This window comes from Chiloscyllium plagiosum, chromosome 2 (genome assembly GCF_004010195.1).
Source record: "Chiloscyllium plagiosum isolate BGI_BamShark_2017 chromosome 2, ASM401019v2, whole genome shotgun sequence".
NCBI classification, from domain to species: domain Eukaryota; kingdom Metazoa; phylum Chordata; class Chondrichthyes; order Orectolobiformes; family Hemiscylliidae; genus Chiloscyllium; species Chiloscyllium plagiosum.
The window spans coordinates 81,913,112-81,937,806 of record NC_057711.1 but is presented as its reverse complement, the minus strand read 5'-3'; the positions used below and the strand labels follow the sequence as shown (position 1 = coordinate 81,937,806).

General features: G+C 39.6%; 1 protein-coding gene across 2 annotated transcripts in view; it reads left to right on the top strand.

Annotated features, from left to right (window-relative positions):
- Nucleotides 1–24,695, top strand: part of frmd3 (FERM domain containing 3) — a 245,765-nt gene that overhangs the window by 209,762 nt on the left and 11,308 nt on the right. For both annotated transcript variants that reach the window (XM_043712851.1, XM_043712861.1), the window contains 2 exons: nt 1,109–1,177; nt 2,485–2,606. In XM_043712851.1, coding sequence (XP_043568786.1) covers nt 1,109–1,177; nt 2,485–2,606 — 191 coding nt within the window. The remainder of the gene's footprint in view (nt 1–1,108; nt 1,178–2,484; nt 2,607–24,695) is intronic.

Genomic DNA, 24,695 nt, shown 5'->3' with positions numbered 1-24,695 from the left:
AACCATGCATCTCATGATCTCCATCTGAACTTTGAATGCAACAATTGACATTAGGAGGCCTCTACTAATCTGCTCCTGGCTGATCACCTTACATTCCCAAGCCTTTGGGCTGATATTGAAGACTGCCTTTGACTTACTGTGCCAGGATCCCATACTGAAGAGAGTCTTCCTGGACTTTACTCCCCATAGGACTACTCCACTTAGACTTTGAGACACGAGTTGGTTGATACATATGCATATACATTGATGTGTATATGGTATGTGTGTGGCTGGCACATGGAGCAGGTATGAGATTGACATAAGACAATGCCTTGCAATAAAATATGCACTCACTCCCTCTTGATAGTTGATTGCTGACCAGCATGACAGCTGTTTGGCATTATGTCTGCAGTAAAGTGCAATGCAGGACAAAGTACTGTGAGCCTTTAAGATGCAGCTGAAGGCAAAAAGGCAAGACAAGACCAGGCAGGATGCTGTGAATATTTAAATAGGCATAAAGTGATTGAGTGCTCAGAGATTAGCTTGGTCCAGTCAGTGAGTTAGGTGCCTATTCCTGAGGACAAAGTGTTCGTGCAACAGCATTACAATCAGTGGTGCCAATGCCCTCCAAATTACAACATTGATGTTCAGAAGTGTACTGTAAGAGGAACAGTGATGTGCCATGATAATGCAGAAAACGGCACATGTCAGCTGCAATGGACATGAATTGCACGTAACTGCTGCCCATGAACATGCCTGAGATGCTGGGTGTCCAAGATGGAGCTCCAGAGAAGCAAGTGGTGAGGAGTTGCTCAGGTATATGCTCAGATTTTCATGTCAGGAATTCTCAATGTCTAGTTTCAGTCGAATGAGTGGGAGAATGGGAACCTGCATTTAATAAGGATGATAATGAGTGATCACTCACTAGTGAGAATCTTGTCTCACCATCCAGGATTTGGTTGGAAAATGCAAGCTGTCAGTCTCAATGTTGAGAAAAGCCTCACCCTATTTTCCTAAATTTCTGACCACAGTCATAACATTCAGGGTCCGAGAAGATTTTACCCATTATTTTCATAAGGTTAAACTAGAAATTTGTAAAAAAAAATAACATTTGTGTTGTTGCTTGTAGTGGAAGAGTTGCAAAAGAGGTTATTGAAGCAAGCACCAAGATTCAGCGCACCCCTCCTGAAGTTCATAGGTAAGATGAAAAATATATACACTTCAAGCTCTTAACACTCAGCAATCCAGCATCCATAGTGAGATTTAGGTCAGAAAACATTCAACATTAGGGGGAAAAAAACCTGTTTACATTTTGTCAGGAGTCATTCTTGGGAGACGATGAGATTTTCAGAATTCATTTCCTCCCTCAAATCCTTCTTGGATCTCCCTATGCCATCCACCAACCTTGGGTAACATACATTTGTTGATGTCGGCCTGAATCTAGATCTACTATGTTAGTGAGTGTAAGAGTTTATCTCCCATAATTGGGTAAGTGATTGCACCATACTGCTTCCTCCTACCAGCATATGATCTCAGCAAATGTGTGTGAAAACAAAAAGACCTGACAGTTGTTCAATCCAGATGAGGAGACATCATCAGTTCTCTTTTTAAACCCTATCTTGGTCCTTTGCAACAATCTTTTTTAAGCATATAGCTTCAATTAAATTTAGTTATTCTGATCCAAAATGGAAAAGCACCAATTCCAAGGTCTTCTTGAGTAAAAGAATAAAGTTTTATTATGTAATAAACCAGAGAAAAATAAGGAAAAGTGACAGAAAATGGCATGCACACAAAATATTAGAATATTGTATATTCCTGGTCAAGGGATGGAATCCGTATCAGTTTAGCCTGTGTGGCTAAATACCAAGTCAGGTATTTAACCACCAGTTACTAGGAAATATGAGAAACAGGCCATTCTTCCTAATAAGATTGTATTAATTTGTACTTTGCTATGCCCTTTGTTTTGTGTGTTTGTAATATTTTTCTCTCATAAATTGACTTTTCCCTGCCCTCCTGAAGCAGGAACCAATATTCTGTCCAAGTGGTCATTAGTCACATCTTAGTCTAGCCAGGAATGTTGGCAAAGTATTTGATCAGAGTGTAGCATTGACCAAACTAATTTTGCTCCTCGGATGCTGCCTGAACTGCTGTGCTCTTCCAGCACCACTAATCCAGAAAATAATTTTGCTGTCAGCCAACTGAGGAAAGACATGTCAGTAGTTGGGTTTGAACCTCTGTCAAGTGATGTTTACTGGTATACTAAATTTCAGCTTAAACATTTTGAAAACTCAAAAATAACACACACAGTAGTTACTATAGAACAATAATGAAAAATCAACACATTTAACATTGCAAATGGTTTTAAAAAAACTAATGGTTGCAGAAGACAGGTTGCTTATGACGATGTATCTAGAAAGGAGAAAACTAAGAATTTGAGTCAGTCTCATACTTAGAATTGTGCAAAGCAAAATTTCAATCTTTTTAACTCTGACATTGTACTTTTAGGTCCACACTTGCCCAGAGTCGGAGTTACAATTCTTTATCCAAGCAGTTGATATTAAGCACTGAGACAACAAAATCATGGCTTCCATCTCCTGATGAATCTGAAGAGCAATCTGCCATGGATGGTGAGAATTCATATTGACTCTCAACTTGATCAGCTTTGTAATTCTAAAAGCAGATACAAAACCTGTATAGATTGAAATCGAATTGGAAACCAGGCCCTTAATCATCCTAATACTTTATTCTGGCTTCATTAGTTTTTGAATGAGCAATATTCAGACTGGTGATACTTGCATGTTCACATCCATGCGAAAGTAATTAAACCAGCTTATATGAGGCAGTACCACAGGAGAAAATAATAACCATTCACAGCCCTCAGTAAGGTAATGGAAGGTTATCAGCACTGTTGAAAATTGTAAACAAGCAGAAATTAAAGAAAAGAAAGTGAATACTATGTGATGTTTTGATAATTTTTGTTTATTAATTCATGGGATGTGGGCAGCGCAGGCCAGGCCAACATTTATTGCCCATCCCTAATTGCCCAGAGGGCAGTTAAGAGTCAACCACATCACTGTGGGTCTGATGTCACATGTGGGCCCAACTAGGTAAGGATGACAGATTCAATCCCTAAAGGACATTAGTGAACCAGATGGGTATATCCTGACAATTGACAATGGATTCATGGCCATCATTAGACTCTTAATCTTGATTTTTATTGAATTCAAATTCTACCATCTGCAGGATTGGGAACCCAGGTACCAGAACATTTCATGTGCCTCTGGATTAACAGCCTAGCAATAATACCACTTGACCGTTGCCTCCCCAAATACAATGGAATCTACCTGTAGTCAATTTCCGCTTTATTATTTGAGCTAGTTGTGTACAGTCACATTGTTCAAGTCAAATAAGTTAGCAAGTGAGAATGAAGGCCCTTGAGTGTTTATTTTAATTTAGTTAACCAATTTTTTTAATCAACCTGTTCAGAGATCTTATTACATACATCTGGAACAAGTGGCACTTGAACCTTGGTCTCTCAATCCAGGGGTAGGGACACTACCACTACACCATAAGAGGGCCCTAAGTTTCATATCACTAAAGCTAAAGTGAAATATATATAATTGCTATGTGTGTGTAACATTTGTTAATAAAATAAGGCAAACATTAATTTTTATACAAGTTTATTAACACACTGTACTGTTTGGTCTGCCTGCTTGAGCATAAAATAGTTTAATCATAAGAATGTGCTACATTTCTACACATAGGTTTCCCTTGTCCCACTGCTACCCATTTTCTGTCCTTACTGTCCCACTTGACTCAATGACCTAAGTCAATTCAATTAGACAGATTTCTGATGAGTAAATCCAGATTTCTGGTCAACAGGCAGGAAAGTGGAGTGAAGGCCATAATTAGATCATCTATGATCATATTGAATTAGGATATAGGTTTGATGGCTGAATGTCCTGCTGCAGATCATGTTTCATCTGATCTTATTTTGAATGGGCTCCAGTCAATGGTGGTTGAAAAATGGAAAGTCAGCTATGACAGCATGGGTGCAGTCATGTTTACACTTAACAAAGGCATGGAAAACTGTTTCAACAGTACACAATCTAAGGCAGAGTCAGGAGGGGCAATATTGTGGAGCTAATCCTGCAGATGTGGAGTTGGCATATTATCTCAGGGTTCAAAAGCAAATCAAAGTTGCAAGTTAATTGATTCAGTGCAATAATGACCACAGAGACAAATGGAGTTGTTGGCTAAAAAATAGAATTTGTGCTCTGAACAAAGACAATGGTTTCAACCTTCCCACTATTTAGTTGGGGGAAATTCCTTTTCCTGTAGTACTGAATGTTGAACAGTGTGACAGATCAAAGAGTAGCAGGGTTGAGCATAGTAATGGTCACTTAGAGCTGGTGTTGTCAGCATACATGGGGTACCAGATGTTTGTTTTTGGATGGTGTTATTGTCACTAATGCAGAACAGAAATAAGAGAGGGCCAGGGAAGAATTCTTGGTGAACTTTAGTGCTACTGATGTGAGAGTGAGAAGTGAAGACATTGCAGATATTTATCGCCTGTGATCAGACAGTTAGGAAAAGAACCAGATGAGTCTAGTCCTAACCAGCTGGAGAATAGAAGAGAAGAATGGGGGAGCATAATGCGATCAATCATGTCAAAGGCTGCAGACAGGCCCAGCAAATACACTGTCGTGGAGGTTTCTCTAAACACTATGGAAGCCTACCTGCATTACAGCACTGGATATTGTACCTATTGTGGAGGAGTTTAGCAAAGCTATTGACTTGCTTGTCACAGGCAAAGCTCCAGATGCTGATGTTTAAGTGCCTGAATTTGTCAACCATAGGATATCAACTCCTAAAGTATCCAAATAAATGTCTTGGTATTTTTTGGAGGGAGCAAGCCCCAGCATAGGCATGATGTAAAGGTTTAACTGTGTACAAGAATAAGGGCAACTGCAGTAATTGCAACAACTGCTGAAGTAACTCCCTGCTCGGCATTTTAGAAAAGTATATGCCAATACTGCCATGTAGATCAGACCATAGAATTCCAGTGTGGTTTCTGACTGGAAGATCTACACCTGATGTGATCTTCTCAGTCCAGAAATTGTATGAGAAATGCCATGAAGAAAAGAAATAATTACATATTGTGTTTATCAATCACACAAGGAATTTGACTGTGTGAGCAGAGGCTCTCTATTTTAGCCCCTGGAGAAAATTGCCTGTTGAAGCTACTCAATGTGATCTCCTTTCTCTACAAGAACATGATGGTAAGATCAGCTTTGTCAAGGCAATATCGGGATCTTTTGAGTTGTATGGGATCAAAAAAGTTTTGTTGTGGCATTAACACATGATATTTTTCTCTTTGCTGCTGTTATATGCCTTCAAGCCATCCACAGGGGGTATGCTCACTTACACACCAGAACTGACAGAAAGCTGTTCGGACTTGCCTAACATACAAATCCAAATTAGAGTGTTGCTATACATTAACAATGTCACACTAATGTTGCATATTGAGAAACACATGTACTGGAAAATGGACAGACTCTATCATGACTGTGAAGAGTTCTGTTTGATGATCATCACCAGGAAGACAAATGTCATAGTGCATGAAATTGCCATACTGCCAATTGTCAGTATTGTCAAATGATGCTGGAGTTATTGCCAATTTTGAGAAAGTCAGGACTGCATTTGTTGGAGATCAGAGGTGAGAGTGTGGTGCTAGAAAAGCACAGCAGGTCAGGGAGCATCCAAGGAGCAGGAGAATCGATGTTTCGGGCATAAGCCCTTCATCAGGAATCCTAATGAAGGGCTTATGACCAAAACGTCAATTCTCTTGCTCCTCGGATGCTGCCTGACCTGCTGTACTTTTCCAGCATCACACTCTCTTACTGACAACTTTGCATATTTAGGTTCCACAATCACTAGCAATCTGTCACTTGATGCTGAAGCTAACACCTATATAGCAAAATCTGCAGCTGTTATGTCCAAGCTGGGTAAGAGAGTGTGAAACAGTAGCATCAATACCTCTGTAACATGGGTGCCTATAATGCAGAAGGAAAAGACAAGTAAAATTTGCAAATGATGAATATTGACCTGGCCCAACCTTAAAATGGAGCTCCTGTACAATTAGTCTTTTAATTTCCATGTATTATGTTTTTATTGATTCTTCCCACTGGGAAGCAAGATACAAAGATGGTGGATATTGACACTGACAACTGGGCAACAGTTACTGAGAGCCATGAACTCTGCAGGTTGACTGTTTGGAAGGCATTGGAAAAAGAAGCAGAAGCAAAACGCTCAACTGGCTAAGAAGGTCAAGGGCCCAGAAAAATCAGAGGCCAGTAAGTCATGAACCTTCTTAGCTCACTGTCTCGTTCTGCAGCAAATGCAGTAGGTACTACCATGCTAGATTGGGACTTCTGAACGGTACCAGACAATGCTTAACATAATTGACTACCACAATGCAAAGCATTGTTGTACAAGATGGGAAATTGCTATGTGACCAAAAACGTGACTGTGTTTGACTACATTTGAAACATTTAGTGGACAGAAAAGTAATTAATAAGTTGGTGTGCAAACAAGTTTCTCAGAGTTGCAAAGCCATAATGAATAAAACAGATAATATTCCCTTTTAATATCTTTATCCTTTTAAATGTACAATAATGGTTTAGACTGCCCTGGTGGGATTCCGTAATTTAAAAATGAAAAGATTCATGGAAGTTAACAAACAGAGACTTATCAAAATTAAATAATAATATCATTACTAAGGTGATAATGCACTCCTGCCCTTGTGGTACCCACCAGTCACTAAAGGCATCTTTTGGTCTGATGGACACTGTATGATCCTCTCCATGGACACCCAAGCATGGTTTTGGCCTGAAATGTCAGCTTTCCTGTTCCTCGGATGCTGTCTGACATGGTGTGCTCTTCCACCGTCGCAGCTATTGGCTATGACCACTTCCACTGCCCACTGCCTGGACCTGTTGATGGCAACCTTGGTCAGGCCCAGGAACAGGTCCACGAAGAAACTACCCACTCTCCTCAGCACAGATTGCCCATGCATCAGGTGCATTGGGCTAAAGTACAAATAAAAATGTAAAAGCAGCCTCTTTAAGAAACTAAATAAGGGCTGCAAATGAAAACATTCAGCATAAACATGAAACACAGCTTTCTCCAGGCCACAAAAAACTGCACATGGCCTGGCACCCAATGAATCTATTTAAACACTTATTGCATAGGACCATCGTATGCAATACTCTCTACCGGAGATCACTAATCTTAATGTTTACCCGTCGATACTCATGTAGCTATGCGTTGATACAAGCTGAGACTGTTACACAGTGACACTTGGTGGCTGGAGCTTGCAATTGTAGACAGTCACAAACTTTCTTTATGAATTTCCAAAATATAACTTTCTCTTAGTTCTGTAGCTAAAGTTATGTGGCATTTAACAATGAAAAGTTTTAATATCATTTCACCTGTAAGTGTAACATATATGGTCAAATTATGACAATTTAATATATTATTCTGTGTAAAAGTAGTATCATATTAGACAAAACAGTCTCCTGTGCTGTGTGATTCTGTAACATGGCACTGTTCAAGGCAATTTGAAATGAAATGCAGTAACCACTCAGCAATAATTAGTCAATATGTGGCCATGTTGCAGACAAGCAGTCAAACTAGGGATTGATAATGGAGGAGAAGGGGACAAGGAGATAAGGGGAGGAAAAACCAAGCAGGGGAGAGGAAAAGTGAGAAGAAGGAAAGGCAAAAGGGGAAGCCAAAGAGAAGTAAGAGGAATATAATTTTGATGATGAAGGGAGAGCAAAGAGTAGAAGAAAGCAGAGAAACCAATCAGTAGGCAAGGGGAATAATAGCTCATGGAAAATGTATTGGGAATGGGTGGGGGTTGAGTAATAAGGATAATAGCAGTTGGCAGTGTTGAAAGAAGTAAAACAACAGATGGGAAGCCAATGAGGAGCAAATTCAGTCAGCGGAAAGAAAGGGATTAACAGCTAGCTCAGAGGTGCAAAGGAAAATTACAATTAATGAGGACTTGTTTATTGGGAGAGTAATTTTCAACTTTGTCTTAATTTCCTTTGTTAATTGCATGCTTAAATGCTAGTGCTTCAATTTCTACTTCTAGATTTGAGTTAACCAATTATTAATTTTATAATAAAATTAATAAAATATAAATATAATAAATATAATAAAATTAATAATAATTGGTTAACTCAAATCTAGAAGTAGAAATTGAAGCACTAGCATTTATTATTATTCAGTAAAGTATTATTACTGAAAATAATGATATTTTCAGTATTACCTAAATGGAAATAAAACTGAAAATAGCATAACTTTCCAAACCTCTCTTCAAAACAAAAATTTCTCAATCTTTTCATCATCTTATGAAATCATCTTCTTAATAACTTTGACACCCTTCTAATAGTAGTACCCAAAATCCAGACACAATATTCTGAATGTTATTTACAAATAATTTTTATGGGGCTGAATGTAACATTTCCTACTTGTGCTTATGGGGTCATTAAAACACAAGGAGGCTATTTGCCTGTCAAGTCAATGCTGGCTCTGTGGAGAACATGCCAGTGTGTCCCTTGTGAGGTGCTTTCGGTCATGGCTGACCATGAGTTGCATCTTTGTTGTTCTAGCTTTCTGCTTCCCTGAAGCAACGTCGTTTGTGACTGAAGAGACCAATGCTGGCATGACAGGCCCGGTCGCAGAGGTCACATCTATATGTGTTCGTTGATCTGCTAGAGCTGCTGCACTCTTTCCTGCGTATCTGCTTGTCTGCTACAGCGCTCATCAGCTTCTTTTCCTCTGTTTTGTGGTGTTGGTTCAGGGTGCTTCTTCATCTCATGTGGTCAGCTGCAAGCCTTTCCCAGGACTCCGTAATGATAGCAAGCGCCTTCATGTCCATCATGCAGATGTCTTGTAGCACAGCTGGGAACACCCTGTGGGTCTCCATAGACGATATCCTTTGGGACGCAGCCATCCTCTATGCGTGTTCCAGCCAATGCAGTCTCCCCTGCCTGAGCAGAGTGTACATCCTTGGAAGGCCAGCACAAGATAGGACTGCTGCGTTGGACACTCTGTCTTGCCAGGATATGCCCAGGATACATCAGATACTCCTCAAGTGAAAGGTTGTCAGTCTTCTCTCCTGTCTGGCATATGTAGTCCACATTTCACTGCCATACAGCAGTGTGCGTATGACGCAGGCGTTGAAGACTGACATTTTTGTCTTCACTGTTAGCTTGGGATTTGTCCATGTTCGAGTCGTGAGACGAGCAAGAGTTGAGGCTGCTTTTCCAATCCTCTTGTTAATCTCTGTGTCCAAGGGAGGTTGTCAGTGTTGGTAGAACCAAGGTACGTAAACTGATGGATGTTGTTGAGTACATAGTCGTTGATGGTGATGACCAGCGGTGCCCCTGTGTCCTGTCCCAGGATGCTCATGTTCTTCAGAAATACTTGCAAGTGTGGGAGAAGTGATCTATCATGATTGAAGTTCTGGCTCGGTGTGTGTTGCAACTGCAGCAGCATCGGCAAACAGCACATCCCTAATGTGTGCCACATGTACTTTTGTCTTGCCTCTGAGGCAGGCCAGGTTTGCTTATGCCCGAAACATCGATTCTCTTGCTCCTTGGTTGCAGTTTGGCCAGCTGTGCTCTTCTAGCACCACACTCTCGACTCTGATCTCCAACATCTGCAGTCCTTGCTTTCTCTAGGTTGAAGAGCCTGCCATCTGATCTAGTGCGTAGGTAAATCCCCTCCGTTGTGGTGCCAAAGGCATGTTTCAGGAGCACAGCAAAAAATCCCAAAGAGTGTGGGAGTGAGGACACAATCTTTTTTGACACTGCTGTGGATGTCGAAGGGCTCAGAAGAGCTGCCGTTGAACTGCACTGTCCCTTTCATGTGACCGTGGAAGGATTCTATCATGTCCCATTCCCTACAAATTTAATTTTCTCAAATGCCTATCCAGTTTCCTTTTGAAATATTGATTGTCTTAGCTTCAACCATCTTTGTAGGTAGAAAGTTCCAGGTTATGACTGAGTTCTCCAACACACATCCCTACCTATCTTTAATTAGGGTTCACTAGTCATTGCACAATCAGCTAATTGGAACAAATTTCATTGTTTACCTGAACTAAGCTTGCCACGATTGTGTCAGTTTTGTCAAGTTTTCCTTTAATTTCTTTTACTCTAAGGAAAACAGCCCAGTTTCTCTAACTCAACCTTGTACCTAAAACCTGTCATCCTGGAACCATTCTGGTAAATCTCCTTTGCATATTCTCAAGGACCCTCACAATCTTCCAAAAATATGGTGACCAGGCTGGTTGCAATACCCTATTTATGGCTTAACACTTTATAAGGGTTTAATGTATTTTTCTTGTTTTCGTACTCACTCGCTGTATTTGTCAAGCCCAAGATCCCAAAAGATTTGTTATTTGCTCTCTCATTTTGTCCTGCACCCAAAAGGATCTAAGCACAAATGTCTGGGTCCTTCTTTCCCTGGACAGTCTTTAGACTTGTACTATTAAATTTATACTCCCTCTTCATATCCTCAAAGTGTATCACATCACATTTTTCTAATTCAAATTATATCTGCTACTTGTCTACCCATTCTGCTAGCCTATCTATGATCTGCTGCAATGGTTTAGATTCAGATGTAGACTTTATTATCATATGTATTCAAATACAAAAGTACAGGAGTACAGTGAATGGTTTTTCAATGTCACCACACATGACGCCATCTTAGGTACAAGTACCTAGGCATAAAAACTTAAGAACTAAGTTATTTATATTGCACGTTGGGGAAGACCACTGTCTACCTCCTTTCAGTTAGGAAATGCTTTACTATTTCCTATCTTTAAGCTTTTGTTTATCCAAACTAACAGTGACCCTCCTAATCAACAAGATCAAGAAAGGTTCGCCTTTTATAATTCCGTGCTGGCCTTTCTTGGTGAATGCTCCCAAAACGAAACACTCTGAGAAAGGGTCACTCAAGCAGAAGCGTTAACTCTGATTTCTCTCCACAGATGCTGCTAGACCTGCTGAGCTTTCCCAGCAATTTCTATTGTTGTCTTTGATTTGCAGCATCTAAGTTCTTTCAGTTTTTAAATCAAATTAATTAAGTATTCTTGTTTTGCCCTCTGTCTCAAAATATACAATACAGGTAGTTCTTCTATAATGCGATAGTTGCATTCTTCTGCAACCCTGTGTTATAGAAAAATCACACTTTAGAAACCATGTTCAAAGAGTTGGCAATGTAATTGTGTTACAACCAACAGATGTTTTAAAAGTTTGTGCTTCAGAAAGTGTCCTCATTTCATCAATAGCATTATAGTGCATTTGTGTCAACGAAACGCATGTTATAGCAGAATGACCTGCACCCCTTACATCTTTAATGGAACCTATTACACTTCTTCCACCCCATTATTCTTTATCTCCTCATTATTACAACTCAGGTGGGAGGAAATCAAGTCCCATTTCTCCACAAGGAACTGCAAAAGTATAAGAATCATAATCGATCACGAACAAGATCGATTTGTTTCTGTTTATCACTGTTAATTAGAAGAAAGACTTTCACTAAACTTTTTAATCAGCAAAAAAATACAAGTTTATTCGAGGAAAACAAATTCCTCAAGCAAGTGATAAAACTGGTTATCAAACTACCGTACAAATTAACCCTTTAATTCTTCTTTTTAATTCCAAGCACACATACATTTATACACAAGGCAAAGGCATGGCTGACGCAGCTCTGCAGGACAATTATGAATAGAAAAGATATGGAAACCCTATGGATAAAGATTTCAAACTGAAAGAGTAAAATGAAGTAACTTTCTCATAGTTCCCTTGGATTCTTGTCAACAGGCTCAAGATGGAAAATCTTCAGAGCAGATTTCAGATACAGATGAAAAATGGAAGATCTTATATTTGAAACTGAATCAGTTTTTGTTTCAAACTATTCTGTTAAAACATAATAGAGTCCTGCTTTCAGCTTCAAGTTCTGACTTTTACAAACTATGAGAGACAGTACACCATCCCAGTAAACCTCTCCAGCAACTATCTACAGCTTTTCAGTGTGTACTGATAAAACACACATTATATCAGTCCAGAGACTATTACTGGATGACAACAGCAGTGACCCATTCAGGTTTTTCAGGTATGTTTGCTCAACAATTAAAGCAATAAAACTCCACCCTTATCACTCTCTAAAATATTGCTGGAGACTGCCTTCCAAAGTCACCTTTTCTTTTGTAAATAGCAAATACACCATAGTTTCCTTTAACGTGTTAACCTCAGTTCCGGGAAAATCACATGATAAATTCTTTGCAATCCAGAAATGTTCAAAGTCCATTTTCCAGTTCACATAATTCATAATCTCATAATCCCTGCAACATCTATTTGTCTAATCTAACAGTTTGCTTGTCAAGTCACACAGAGTTAAATATACTTTCTCTTCTAATGTCATTTGCAAATTTTTGTATGATACCAAAGTCCAGATTGTGAATGCAGATAACACATTAACACTGATTCTGTCGAATACTTTATTCATCAATCCTCTAGTCTGAAAAGCATCCATTAATCCTTCTGTTTCTTGTCCATTTTCCAACAGATGCAGTTTCATTTGGACAAGTGTGATGTATTACATTTTGGTAAAACAAACAGAGGCAGGTCTTATACAGTTAATGGTAGGGCCTAGGTAATGCTGAAAAGTTTGGCACTGGAACACAGGAGGTTGAGGGGCGACCTTTACAGAGGTTTGTAAAATCATGAGGGGTATAGATAAGCTGAATAGCAAAGCTCTTTTCCCTAAAGCGGGGAAGTTCAAAACTAGGTGGCATATTTTTAAGGTAACTTTCCCTTTATGAATCTGTATTGATGGTCTTAATCAACCAATATCTTTAAGTAGGTTATTAGATAAATTAATTTTGTCCTGGTCTTAAGAACGTACACACAACTGATTTGCATTTTGCAAATCTATATTAACTGTCCTTAATTGAATCATATTTTTCTTAGTCAGCATTAATTTTATTATATTTTATACTTGCAAGGGAACTAACCATTGCCAGGTAACATATTCAGTTTTTTTTCCTTTTCCTGTTTCTTGAACAAACACTTTGCATTTTTTGCAGTCCTTTGAAAGTACTCCCAACTTTCAACATTTTGGAATGTTTGAACAGTTCAGCTGGGAGTCCCTGCTGTTATTTCTCTGATTTTTCTTGGTGTTCCGGAATAACATCAGTACATAGTGCCTGTACTACTTCAAATGGAGAGATGCTTGTGTAATGTTTATGTCACTGTTATAGTAATCCAGCAGCCCAAGCTAATGAGACATTAAATGGGACAAAACCCAACTGGAAGCTGATGAATTTAAATTCAGTTAGTAAAATCTAAAATAATCTGTGTGACACCTTAACAAATATCTTTTGAAAACTGTGGACAGAACACACTTCATTTCCCTAATCAAAAGACTACATTATTTTCTCAATTTGTCTGTTATAGATCCATGTTAATTGCTCTGAGTTAATCCATATGTTATAAGTAGATTTCATGCTCTGAACCATTTGGAGTGCATCTTTCAGTATTGCCCAATGTGTAGTAAAATAATGGCATGACTAAGGGATTGTAACTGTGAATACGTTCAACACACGTCAGCTACTAGATCATTGTTTGCATCATTATATATACCCTGCTTCCTTAAAGCAGGCTAATTAGCACCCTGTCAAGAAACTGCTAAATTTGAAACCAATAACTTTATTGTCATGAAGTATCTGGATGAACACTGTATAGTTTGAACAATAAAGACAATCAATTTCCTGTAGTGCTATAAGCAAATAAAAGGTAATAAAGTTAACACCTTGTTCATCTCTAGCTATAGTCCATTTTTTACTTAAACTACTCTGAAACTAGCTGCTCTAGATGTTAAGGACTAGCAATTCATAGGTTCTACATTTGTTTCATTGGAATAAAATAGGTTTCTGAAGATACTTCACAACATGGGCTTGTGCACATTCTGTACTGCCATAATATGAAGGCCCCAGCACATAGCTGTCCATGGTCTACTGCTGGAACAGAATTAGGGATGGAGAGCATAAGCAATGGGGAACTTAACATCTATTGTAGGATGCCATAACAAAATTAGGCTGCCACAAATGAAGCTGACACCATAGATAACCCTGCTGCAGTAAGTGATTACAGACTTTGAGGTTAAAGTTGAGCTTGGTTATATCAATTTTTGGGATACCATGTGCCCTTTAAGAATCCAACGTGGTAGCTAACCTCTGTAGGGATAGTGCAGAAGGGGCAGATCAAAACGGATTTGCTGCCTCTCAGACTGCTATTGCTAAAAAGGGGTTTCAGCAGCATGAAGGACTTCTACCACCACCCCAACTTCCGTGTTGCAATAGCAACATTTAGAATCAGTATTGTGGGTACTATGGCCAGACTGAAATAATCATTTTGAGAAATTCTGAGATCATTGATTCTTGTGGTTTCCAGCTCCATTGCTTCGACCAATGCTTGAATTGTCCATTGGACAGCCATGAGTAAATTATGTTAGAAATAATTACCACACAATTTACTACAGTAGCATATGAAATAATCATTCTAAATAATGCTGTTCCCAGAAATAAATTTTGGAATCGTGGTGGGAGGAAGGGGAAGGAAGAGGGATCTGGAAAGTCAAGTCTCCACCATCCATGGAATGCCATTGTGGGGCCATGGAGATACATACACAGTGACAGAGGCACATGTTATTTTCTGGCTGGCCTGATCCAGGCAACTACCTGGGTTTGTGGCCTATGAATCTTTGGGGTTGGTGCTTTCAGGAATGGATAAATAAAATTTACAGAAATCTTCCAACTGTTATCAAAGTATAAAAATTATATAAACACTTCCAATAAACATCTTCTGTTTAATAACAGTCATTAGTTAGTAAATTTTAATGAAAAAGCTTTGGACTAAAAACAACTACTGACTGAGACAGTTTGTGACTAATAAACTGATGTGGAGCCATTGGATGAAAATAGTTTCAGTGTTAAGCAATGTTAGTATCTTATCAACAAGAGGGTATTCCTCAAAATCTGGGACTTTTTCATACTGTTACAACTAGTATGTAAATTTTATAGATATTCACTAGATTGTATGTATCATTGCAAAGTGTCATAAGGCACTTCACACAAGAGTGTTATCAAACAAAACTTGACATCACATTATTGTAGCTATATGATTTAAATATGTAATAACATCAGTCCCTCAAACCACAGATCTAACAGGTGTTTGCCAAGGGAGGCAATCAATCATCTTCTGAATTCAGCCCAACAGCTGACACTGCTCCCAGGCTTTCCTAATAGTCCCTGTGGTATTTAAAATTCTAATCATAAAGCTACTTATCTGTTATTGATCAGGGAAATTATGCTGAGGATCAGCTTGGAAGCATTATTAAGATCATGAAAGTTGGACACATCGTTCTGTCTCTCAATCTCAGTTAAAATTGGTTCCAATGATTTCAAGTTCAGGATGAAGAAAAGATAATGTATTTTATGCTTAATGGACAGGATCAAGAGAATCTCACACTTCAGAATATTAAACTGTACGATCATGAGATGCCATCTACTCAGATCACATTCTTAATGCAAACTGGTTATTTATATAACATCAAATAGTTGTATTATCCACAGAACACAAACAGACTATTTGTCCTAGTTGTTCATACAAGCATCCTTTTGTGCCTCAATGTCTAACTCAAAAACATATCCTGCTGTTCCTTCCTGTTTGTATTTATGTATTTTTTTTAAAATGCATTTAAGCTGTTCATTCAACTACTTCTGGTGGTGCACATTCAAGATTCATATCACTTTTCAGTAAGTTTCTCCTTAATTGTTCACTAGATTTGTGGTGATTAAATAATATATGACCACAAGTTTTAAATGCCTTTACAAGTGTAAACAATAGGCACGTATTCTCATGACTGGAGTAGTGAAATCTGGACTTCAGTCTGTAATGTGCATTGGGATTCTGAGTACATACTTGTGCTGGAATTGCCTGGCAAGTTTAAATTTGCAGTGGGCTTCCCATTAGCTCCTGGCTGAATATTTGACATGACTGAAAGCAAATATGACTAACCCACCCCAACCTGACTTGATTCACCACCCCAATTTGATCACAGTCCTGACCAGATGGCCCATTCTCCTAATCATTCACCCACTCACTCTCATACTCAGTTCCCATTCACTCATCCACTTACTCATTTCCCTAGTCATTCATCTACATACTTAGCCACATCACTCACCTACCCTACTCACCCAATAAAATCACTCCACTCTCTCACTTGATCATATCACACACCTCACTCACATGCTTGCTCACTCATCCATTCACTAACCTACAATCATTCATTAGAAGAAGTGAGCCTTAAAATACATACCTAAATAAGGTAGCTACTATTATATAAAGGGGATGTGTCCACTCTTTCCTTTGACTTCCTTTTGTGTTCTGGGCCTACACTGGAAGCTTTGCCCTGACTTAATTTTGCTTCAGCTGAGATCACATGGACAGCTCTGACTGGAGGATCTGGGCAAATTTCTCTGTTCTGACCCTGTCAGAGGCCTTCATCACATCTTGAGCCTTTTCTTTTGTAGAGAGCCTGAACTCTTTAACCTTTCCAGGTTTGTGTAACCTCGCAGTTTTAGTTTTGTTCTTGTGAGTCTTTTCATCCTGTTTAGAATATGGAGACCAGAACAGTTCACATTACTTCAAGTCCTCTTCCATTCAAGCTTTTTGTAACTTTTGTTTGTTAATTTGATGAATAAAGCTGCAACAGTACAAACACAATTCAGAACAAAGCTTGATAGGCATCCTATTCCTACCTTCCACAGTGAACAACATTTAAAAGGCATCCAGATAGGTATATGAATTGGGAGGGTTTAGAGGGATATGGACCAAATGCTGGCAAATAGGACTAGATTAATATAGGATAGCTGGTCGACATGGATGAGTTGGACCAAAGGATCTGTTTCTGTGCTGTACATCTCTATGACTCTATGACTTCCTTCACTATGAATGCATAGCGGTGACAGTGTGCAGCTTGTACAAGATGCTCTGTAGCAACCTACTCAGGCTCATCTGACGCATCTTTCAAATCCGTGACCTCTACAACCTAGAAGGTCAAAGGCGTCAGATGCATGGGAACACCACCAGCTTCTAGCTCCTCTCCAAATCACACATAATCCTACTGAATAATATTGTCATTCCTTCACTCTCCACTGAAGATCTAAATCCTAGAACTCCCTTGTTAACAGCACTGTGTGTCCATTCATCGTGTGGACTGAAGCTGTTAATAAGGCAGCTCATTCCTGAGGGCAATAAGGAATGGACCATAAATGCTGTTCTTCATCCTGTGGGTAAAAAGTTAAAAATTGTCTGGTTATGATTTGATAGCTAAGTGTGAAATCAAACATGAGCTGGACAACCCAGAAGATGTATTAGAGGGGATAGTGTGATTTGCTAAACTAATATCAGAATCAAGGAAGGCAGAATATTAGTTGGGTGACCACTAAATGTAATTGAGAAAGGTTGAGTTTGAAGTTGCTATTCCAGAAAATGCAAGAGAAACCAGAAAAAGTCCGGATTCAGGTCTGGTTAGAACAAAAACAAAACGTTTGAACTTTAAAATTCTTCTCTTGACCACAGAACATCCCAAAACACTTTTCAACCAATGAATTACTATTAAAATACTGCAATAATGTCGCAAAAAAGCAAGTAATTTGCATACAATAGGCATTTACAAACACATATTTCACCATGATCAGATATTTTCTTTCTGTGAGTTTGAGAATAAGTATGTAACTCACTTGCTCTTCCTTAAGAAGGTGCCATGAGATCTTTCACATCCATCTGATCCTTGTGACATCTAATCCATAAGACAGAACCTCCAAAAATGCAGCACTTCCTCAGTATTGCCCTGGAACAGTACAGGGATTTTTATGCTCCTATCTCTAGTGGGAGTTGAATTCAGGTACGAGAAGACTGCCAAATGAGCTTCAACGAACACATAAATAGGGAGCAGAAAGTGAGGCATGCAGATGTTGGAGATCAGAGTCGAAAAGTGTGGCACTGCAAAAGCACAGTAGGTCAGGCAGCATCTGAGGAGCAGGAGAGTCGATGTTTCGGACATAAGCTTTTCATCTAAGGCTCGACTCTCCTGCTCCTCGGATGCTGCCTGACCTGCTATGCTTTTCCAGTGCCACATTTTTCAACATAAATAGGGAACACAGGAAAAGTAACTTTCTCAAGGAGACTTTGATTTTAAAGCTGTTTGTATGTAAATTTCCAATTTCAGAGGCAGCCTGAATTTTCTAACTTACCCTGCAAAACCAGTGTCAGACAAGTTGGGATGTTTGTGGCATGATTTTCTTGGCAAGGCCACTAAATAAGTAATAGGGCAGCACCCTCAGTGATAAAAGATGGCAGTCAGACTGAGAACATGGGTGGTAAAAACAATGACTGCAGATGCTGGAAACCAGATTTTCGATTAGTGGTGCTGGAAGAGCACAGCAGTTCAGGCAGCATCCGAGGAGCAGCAAAATCGATGTTTCGGGCAAAAGCCCTTCAACATGGGTGGCCAATTAGAGCACTCAAAGTAAATGATGGCCATCAAACCCACTGTGACTGCTGTGTGCTATTGAGGTGCATGGAGAAGGACAGGTGGGAAGCTTTCTGAGGCATAGAGAGCAGTTACATCCTAAGGGACATTGCAGGTATCTACATTAGAAAGAAAGTTGGGGAAGAAGGTTATCCACAGCGGTTGGTATGAAGGAAAGTTCTCTAAGGGACTGAAACTTCCATGGAGGAAGGTTTGGAGGGAAGTTTTCCAATTTAGGGAGCGAAAACAGGGGTACAGAGATATCTGGAACAGAGAACAGATTAGTGTTTTGAGTGTTGTGGTTCTGTTGTTGGGTGCTTGAAGGGCTCTCTGGGCAAGATGATGGAGAAAATGGTCCTAAAGGGCAGGATCAATGGTGGAGTCATAGTATAACTGATGGTACTGGACAGTGGAGGATGCAGTCGTAGTGAGGGGGAGTAAAATGTGGTACATTGGAAGATGAAGCATCACAAGGCCTGACAGCAGGAAGTCATGGAATCTATCAGAATTGGTGACATGGATATAACAAGAGGTGTCAGGTTAGTGTGAGCATGGTTGACTGTATTGGGTGTGGGCTGAGGGTGGAGAAAAGGACGTGGATGGTTATTGGTTTAATTTCAAGGATAATGGAGAGGAAAGGAATTGTTATATTGGGTGGGTCAAGGATGATGGAGGTAAACTGGTAGGTTACTGTGGTGGAGGGTTGGAAAGTGGAAAGAGACTAGAATGTGAAGCACAACATTTTAAAAATGTCTTCATAATGTACTCTGAAAGTGCAATCCTTTGAAGGTGAAGGAAGATTGTTATTGTTGAATGGAGTTAAAATTGGGCACAACTGGCCAACTTAATGGACACTTTAATAAATACTGAAGAGATTTTCTAATGTTCAGAGATGTTATTTGACATCTCTGGAGAAGGTGGGATCTGAATCTGGGCCTTCTAGTCCAGCGAGCTAATAATCCTAAACTAAATAAATGAGAAGCATTGCTAGGTACGTTTTCATCTCTAATGTAACTCACCGAATGCAGTCACATTGCTGCCTGATGAATGGCTCTCATTCAAAAGAGATCCCAGAAAGGTCAGGAGAAGGAGAGAAGGATGCTCTGAAGGTCAGCTCCTGCTGACAGAATGAATGTGGAATGTGATATTCTTACGATCTCTCGTGGGACACAGTGGAAGGATACTGGAGCATACAGGAAATTTCAATGATGGAACATGTAGTTTGGAGGGTAAGGGTTATACTAGGAGGGTTAATCTAGAAGTCCTGAGAGTTGAGGGAAACTGTGGGAAGCTCAAGAATGATAGGGAAAGTGCCAAGAATGATGGAATGCAGATTACAGACAGAAAATGTACTGTCGGTGGAATCCCAAGGTGCATGGCTATTAAGTGGCTGTGTGGAACCTACCTGAGGGTGAGGCAAGAGTGATGGGCTGAGGCTTTATGGTGGAAAATGCATTAATGATCATGGGAGGGTGAACAATCAGTCTTTCATATCCAGGATCCATCCACGTGAAGAAGAATAACAGAATCAATAAGAAATTATGTCAGCATTCGATGAAGCTCAAGGCTGGTGTTAATCAGGTTTATGTTTATTCATTCGGGGGATGTGGGTGGTGTGGCTGTGCAAGCAATAATTGCCCAAACATAGTTGCCCTTGAGAAGGTAGTGGTGTGCTGTCTTTTTGATAATCCGTTTGCTTTAGGTAGACCCACAATGTTGTTAGATAAAGAGTAGCAGGATTCTGACCCCGCTATGCTTAAGGAACAGCATTATATTTCCAAGGCAGGATGGAGAATAGCTTGGAGGGGAACTTGCAGGTGAATGGTAGTAGTGGTGTTCCCATCTATTTGCAGCTTTTGTCCTTCTAGATGGTAGGGTTGAGGGTTTAGACAGTGCTGTGTAAGGAGTTTTAGTGAATTTCTGCAGTGCATCTTGTATTGTACTACTAAAGATAACTATATTTAAACAGAATTCAAGTCAAATCTTTTATGTGAAAATTTTATTTGAGTTAAACACAATTCAGCACAAGAATTAGTTTATTTTTATGCACACTTCCTTTCTCTCTAGAGTTTTGGGCATTGGTCCAGTATGTTCACTTGTCAGCACCAGACTTGAGGTGTTCTTACCAGATTGCTAAACAACTCTAGTTTCTCCATTTATGAAGGCATGGTTCTACTTGGCTGCTTCCACAGCCTCATTCTTAGCAGCAGTCAGGATTCATGTGCCCAAGATACCTCCACCACTTTTGGGTGCTCCTGCCTATTACAGGCAGTTTTCACTAGCTCACAGCCATCCAAATGGCCACATAAGCATGTTACGGCCATGCACACCATGACAGGTCCTGAGCCTTCCCAGTTAGTGTTCCAACCCCTCATTCTCCTGCAACTGGTGCAACATTTGCAGCATGAAGTGGCTCCCGTACATTCTGTCCATGTGTTCTATCTGCTGCTGAGGTCTGCAAACCAAACTTCTATGAAACATTCCTCTGCACCAACACACTTACACTGCTTGATGCCCCTCTGAATGTCACATTTCATGAACATCACACAGTGCCACTTATCCTTGTGGAGCACAGCGGATTGTTCATCCTCTTCCTGCACTGGATCGATGTTCTACTCAGCACATGGCTGCTAACCTGGATTGCCTCCTCTGCCCAGAACATCTTGATTGCAGGGAGGATCCCTTGCTACCATCCCTTGGAAACAAGACCTACTGCCTTTTCTGAAGCCTGAAGGAGAGCCTACAGTGAGGAATTGCTAGACCATGGGGCTACATATTGTCTTCTCAAAGAGATCACCCTGGTAGCAGCAGTTGGTTTTCTCCAGGAGTGTAAGATCAAAGCATCCCAACACTATACTGTCAAAGTCTCCAGTAACAGTCACACTGATGCTGTTGTCTTGAAGCCACAACACTCTAGAGCAGAGAATTCCAAGACTCATAACCTTCTAAGGGACAAAAAAGCTCCTCACTTTAGTCCTAAATTGCCAACTCCCTAACCTGAGACAATGCTCCTTACCAGGGAAATAAACTCTGCCAAAGCCCTTCAGAATCTTACATGTTTCAATGAGATCACCTCATTCTTTGAAACTCCAGTATTGTTTTACACTCTGAGTGCAGGAGTTTGGCACTAGATAATGATGCTCATTTGAAGAGATAGTGCAGGCATGGTGGGCTGAATGGCCTCATGTGTTGTAACAGTACTATGATTCTGTAAAGACATCCCATTATTCATCAAGCAAGTTGCAACCCAGCAACCAAAAATGGGCAAGACTTGCAAGTAATGAATTTTATGTGATTCTCCCAAAAAACAAAAAATTCATAATATAAGTTTTTCTCACATGCACATGTGCCCACACTTGTGCAGCTTATAACATTTTGTGATTTATTTTCCTATCATACCTGCATTCCTTCAGTAGAGGTAGGACAGGCTGCTTAAATTTATGCGCTAAGTGTTGACAACCCTTGGTTAATAACAACAAACCCAGACTATGTATCTCTTGAACCTTGATGCTTGAAAAAGAATGAGGCTAGGGCACCTAGAAATTACGATTCTCAAAAATTTTACATTATAGGCAAATAGAAAGACAATAGTATTCAGTTAAAACTTTCCTACAAGTCTTTTTAGTCCAATGTTAACAGTTGATTCAGGCAAGCAGTTTATAAATAACTGTAATCTTAGTCTTCAGTTCCCTCATGGCCTCTTCCAAAGCCCTTTCACACATTTGACATTTAATCTAACTTTAATTCTGTATGCTATATTGACAACTCTGTAAAGTCTAGATTAGGGAAGAAAGTGACTGTTTTATAGTGTTTTCAGACGAATTTGAAAGGAGTAGACATGCTGAAAGGCTTGCTAAAGATCCAGACAAGGACACGCATTTATTTTCGGATTGTGAATTACTGCTGCAGGGATTATTTTTGAATCACAGGGACTAACTGATTGAATTGGTCACGGGGAAAAATTACAGATTAACAAGCTGATTTATTTAATTCAATCTGTGCTTTAAACAACATCAAAAAAGTGTTACCACTGAATTTGAGATAATAAATACACAAGCAGCTCTAATATGAAAGATATGAACAGTCATAGTTGATGCTGTTATATAATAAAGTCTAGTAATATAAATGAGCTGTGATTACCACTTTCTGTGCTCTCCAGGCAGAGATTTTAGTCCAAGAGAAAAATGAATGAATGGGGTAATTTATGGGAATTGTATTCCAGTTGTGACACTAATTACCATGCTTTCTCAAATTACTATTGCTGAAGTTGTTTTTTTCTGTTATAGCAAAGGTAACAATTCCAGCTGCATCTAAGTTCTGCAAGATATTGACACACAAAATCCATGTGCTGTTATGAAATTATTTGACAAAAGAAGACCCAGAGAACTCTGGATGCTGGAAATCAGAAACAAAAACAGAAATTACTGGAAAAAAATATCAGCCGGTCTGGCAGCAGAGTTAATGTTTTAAGTCCAGTGACCCTTCTTTAGATTTGATTTTAGCTCGGTACATGCTGAAGATGGTGTGGGTGGATGGGGGTAGAAGTAAACAGTAAGTGAAAATGGTTCCCAGAGAGAGAGAAAAAGACAGTTGGACAGACATAGGAATGAGTAAAAATCAGACTGGGAGAATTAATAGCTGATAATTGGGACCAGTAGTTGCTGAAAATTTGTTGTTTGTGGTAGCAACCCATGTGATGACAAAATCTGGTGTGTAGGGGTTGGGATAAAGACATAGGAGAAGATACTCAGGCCATAAAATTATTGAACTCTATATTGAGTCTGGAAGGCTGCAGAGTTCCCAAGCAGAAATTGAGATGTGGTTCTTCCAGCTTGCACTGAGCTTCGTTAGAGCACCGCAGCAAGCCTGACACAGAGATTTTGGCCAGGGAACACAGTGTTATGTTGAAGTGGCAGGCAACAGGAAGCTCAGGGTCATTTTTACGGACAGAACTTAGGTGTTCTGCAACGGAGTTGCCCACTTTGCACTTCGCCTCCCTATGCAGAGGAGGTCACATTGTGAGCAGCGAATGCAGTAGAATTGATTAAGTAAAGCACAAACAAGTTGCTGCTTCACCTGGAAGGAGTGTCTGGGACCTTGGATAGTGAGGAGGGAGGAAGCAGTTGTTACACCTTCTGTGATTGCATGCAGAGGTGGTGTGGATTGTGGGAAGAACTAAACATTCAGGGCTACCTGATATTTCAAAAGGACCATCAGTAAAGCATGAAGGTGGGGTAGCTATGTTAGTACAACACAAGTAAGTACAATACCATGAAATAATCTTGGATCAGAAAATGTAGAATCTTATGGGTAAAGGTAAGAAATAAGAGTGGGTGAAAGACCAGTTGTCAGTTTCTACCATAAATTGGAGGCCCATTACATAATTTGAATGACATAATCTACCTATGTTGCTTTTAAAGTTTCCTTTTCATTTGTTGCATATTGTTGTTTTGACTTAGTTAACCTCCAGTACTACTGCAGACCTATCTGTTGCTATTAAGGTCAGTAGATGCAGATAATCATGTGATAGAATCTTTGATGAGATCAGAACTTGCTTGATTTTGTTAAACGGTGTTTTCTGTTCAACATTTCAACATCATTGTTGATCCCTGCAAAGTAGTTATCTCGAAGACTCATTATAATGTATCACAGCAGTGAAAGTTCTTCAGTTACTTTGGTTTTCTATGGGTCTCTTATGATTTCTACGAGGGGTTGGTTAGCTCAGTTGACTAGATGGCTGGTTTGCAATGCAGAGCAATGCCAACAGCATGAGTTTAATTCCCCAGTCAGCTGAGGTTATCATAAAGGATACTTCTTCTCAACCTCACTCATCTCCTGAGGTATAGTGAACTTCCTGTTAAACCGCCACCAGTCATCTCTCCCTAATGAGAGAGCAGATCCACAATCCAGTGGGACTATAAACAATTTTATCTTTACTGTGAGTTTAGTCCCTTTGATTATGTGCCCAAGAAATGTTATTATTGGCTGTGAAAATGTAACTATTCTCATTTAACATTGGACTTGCATTCTGAATCACTTTT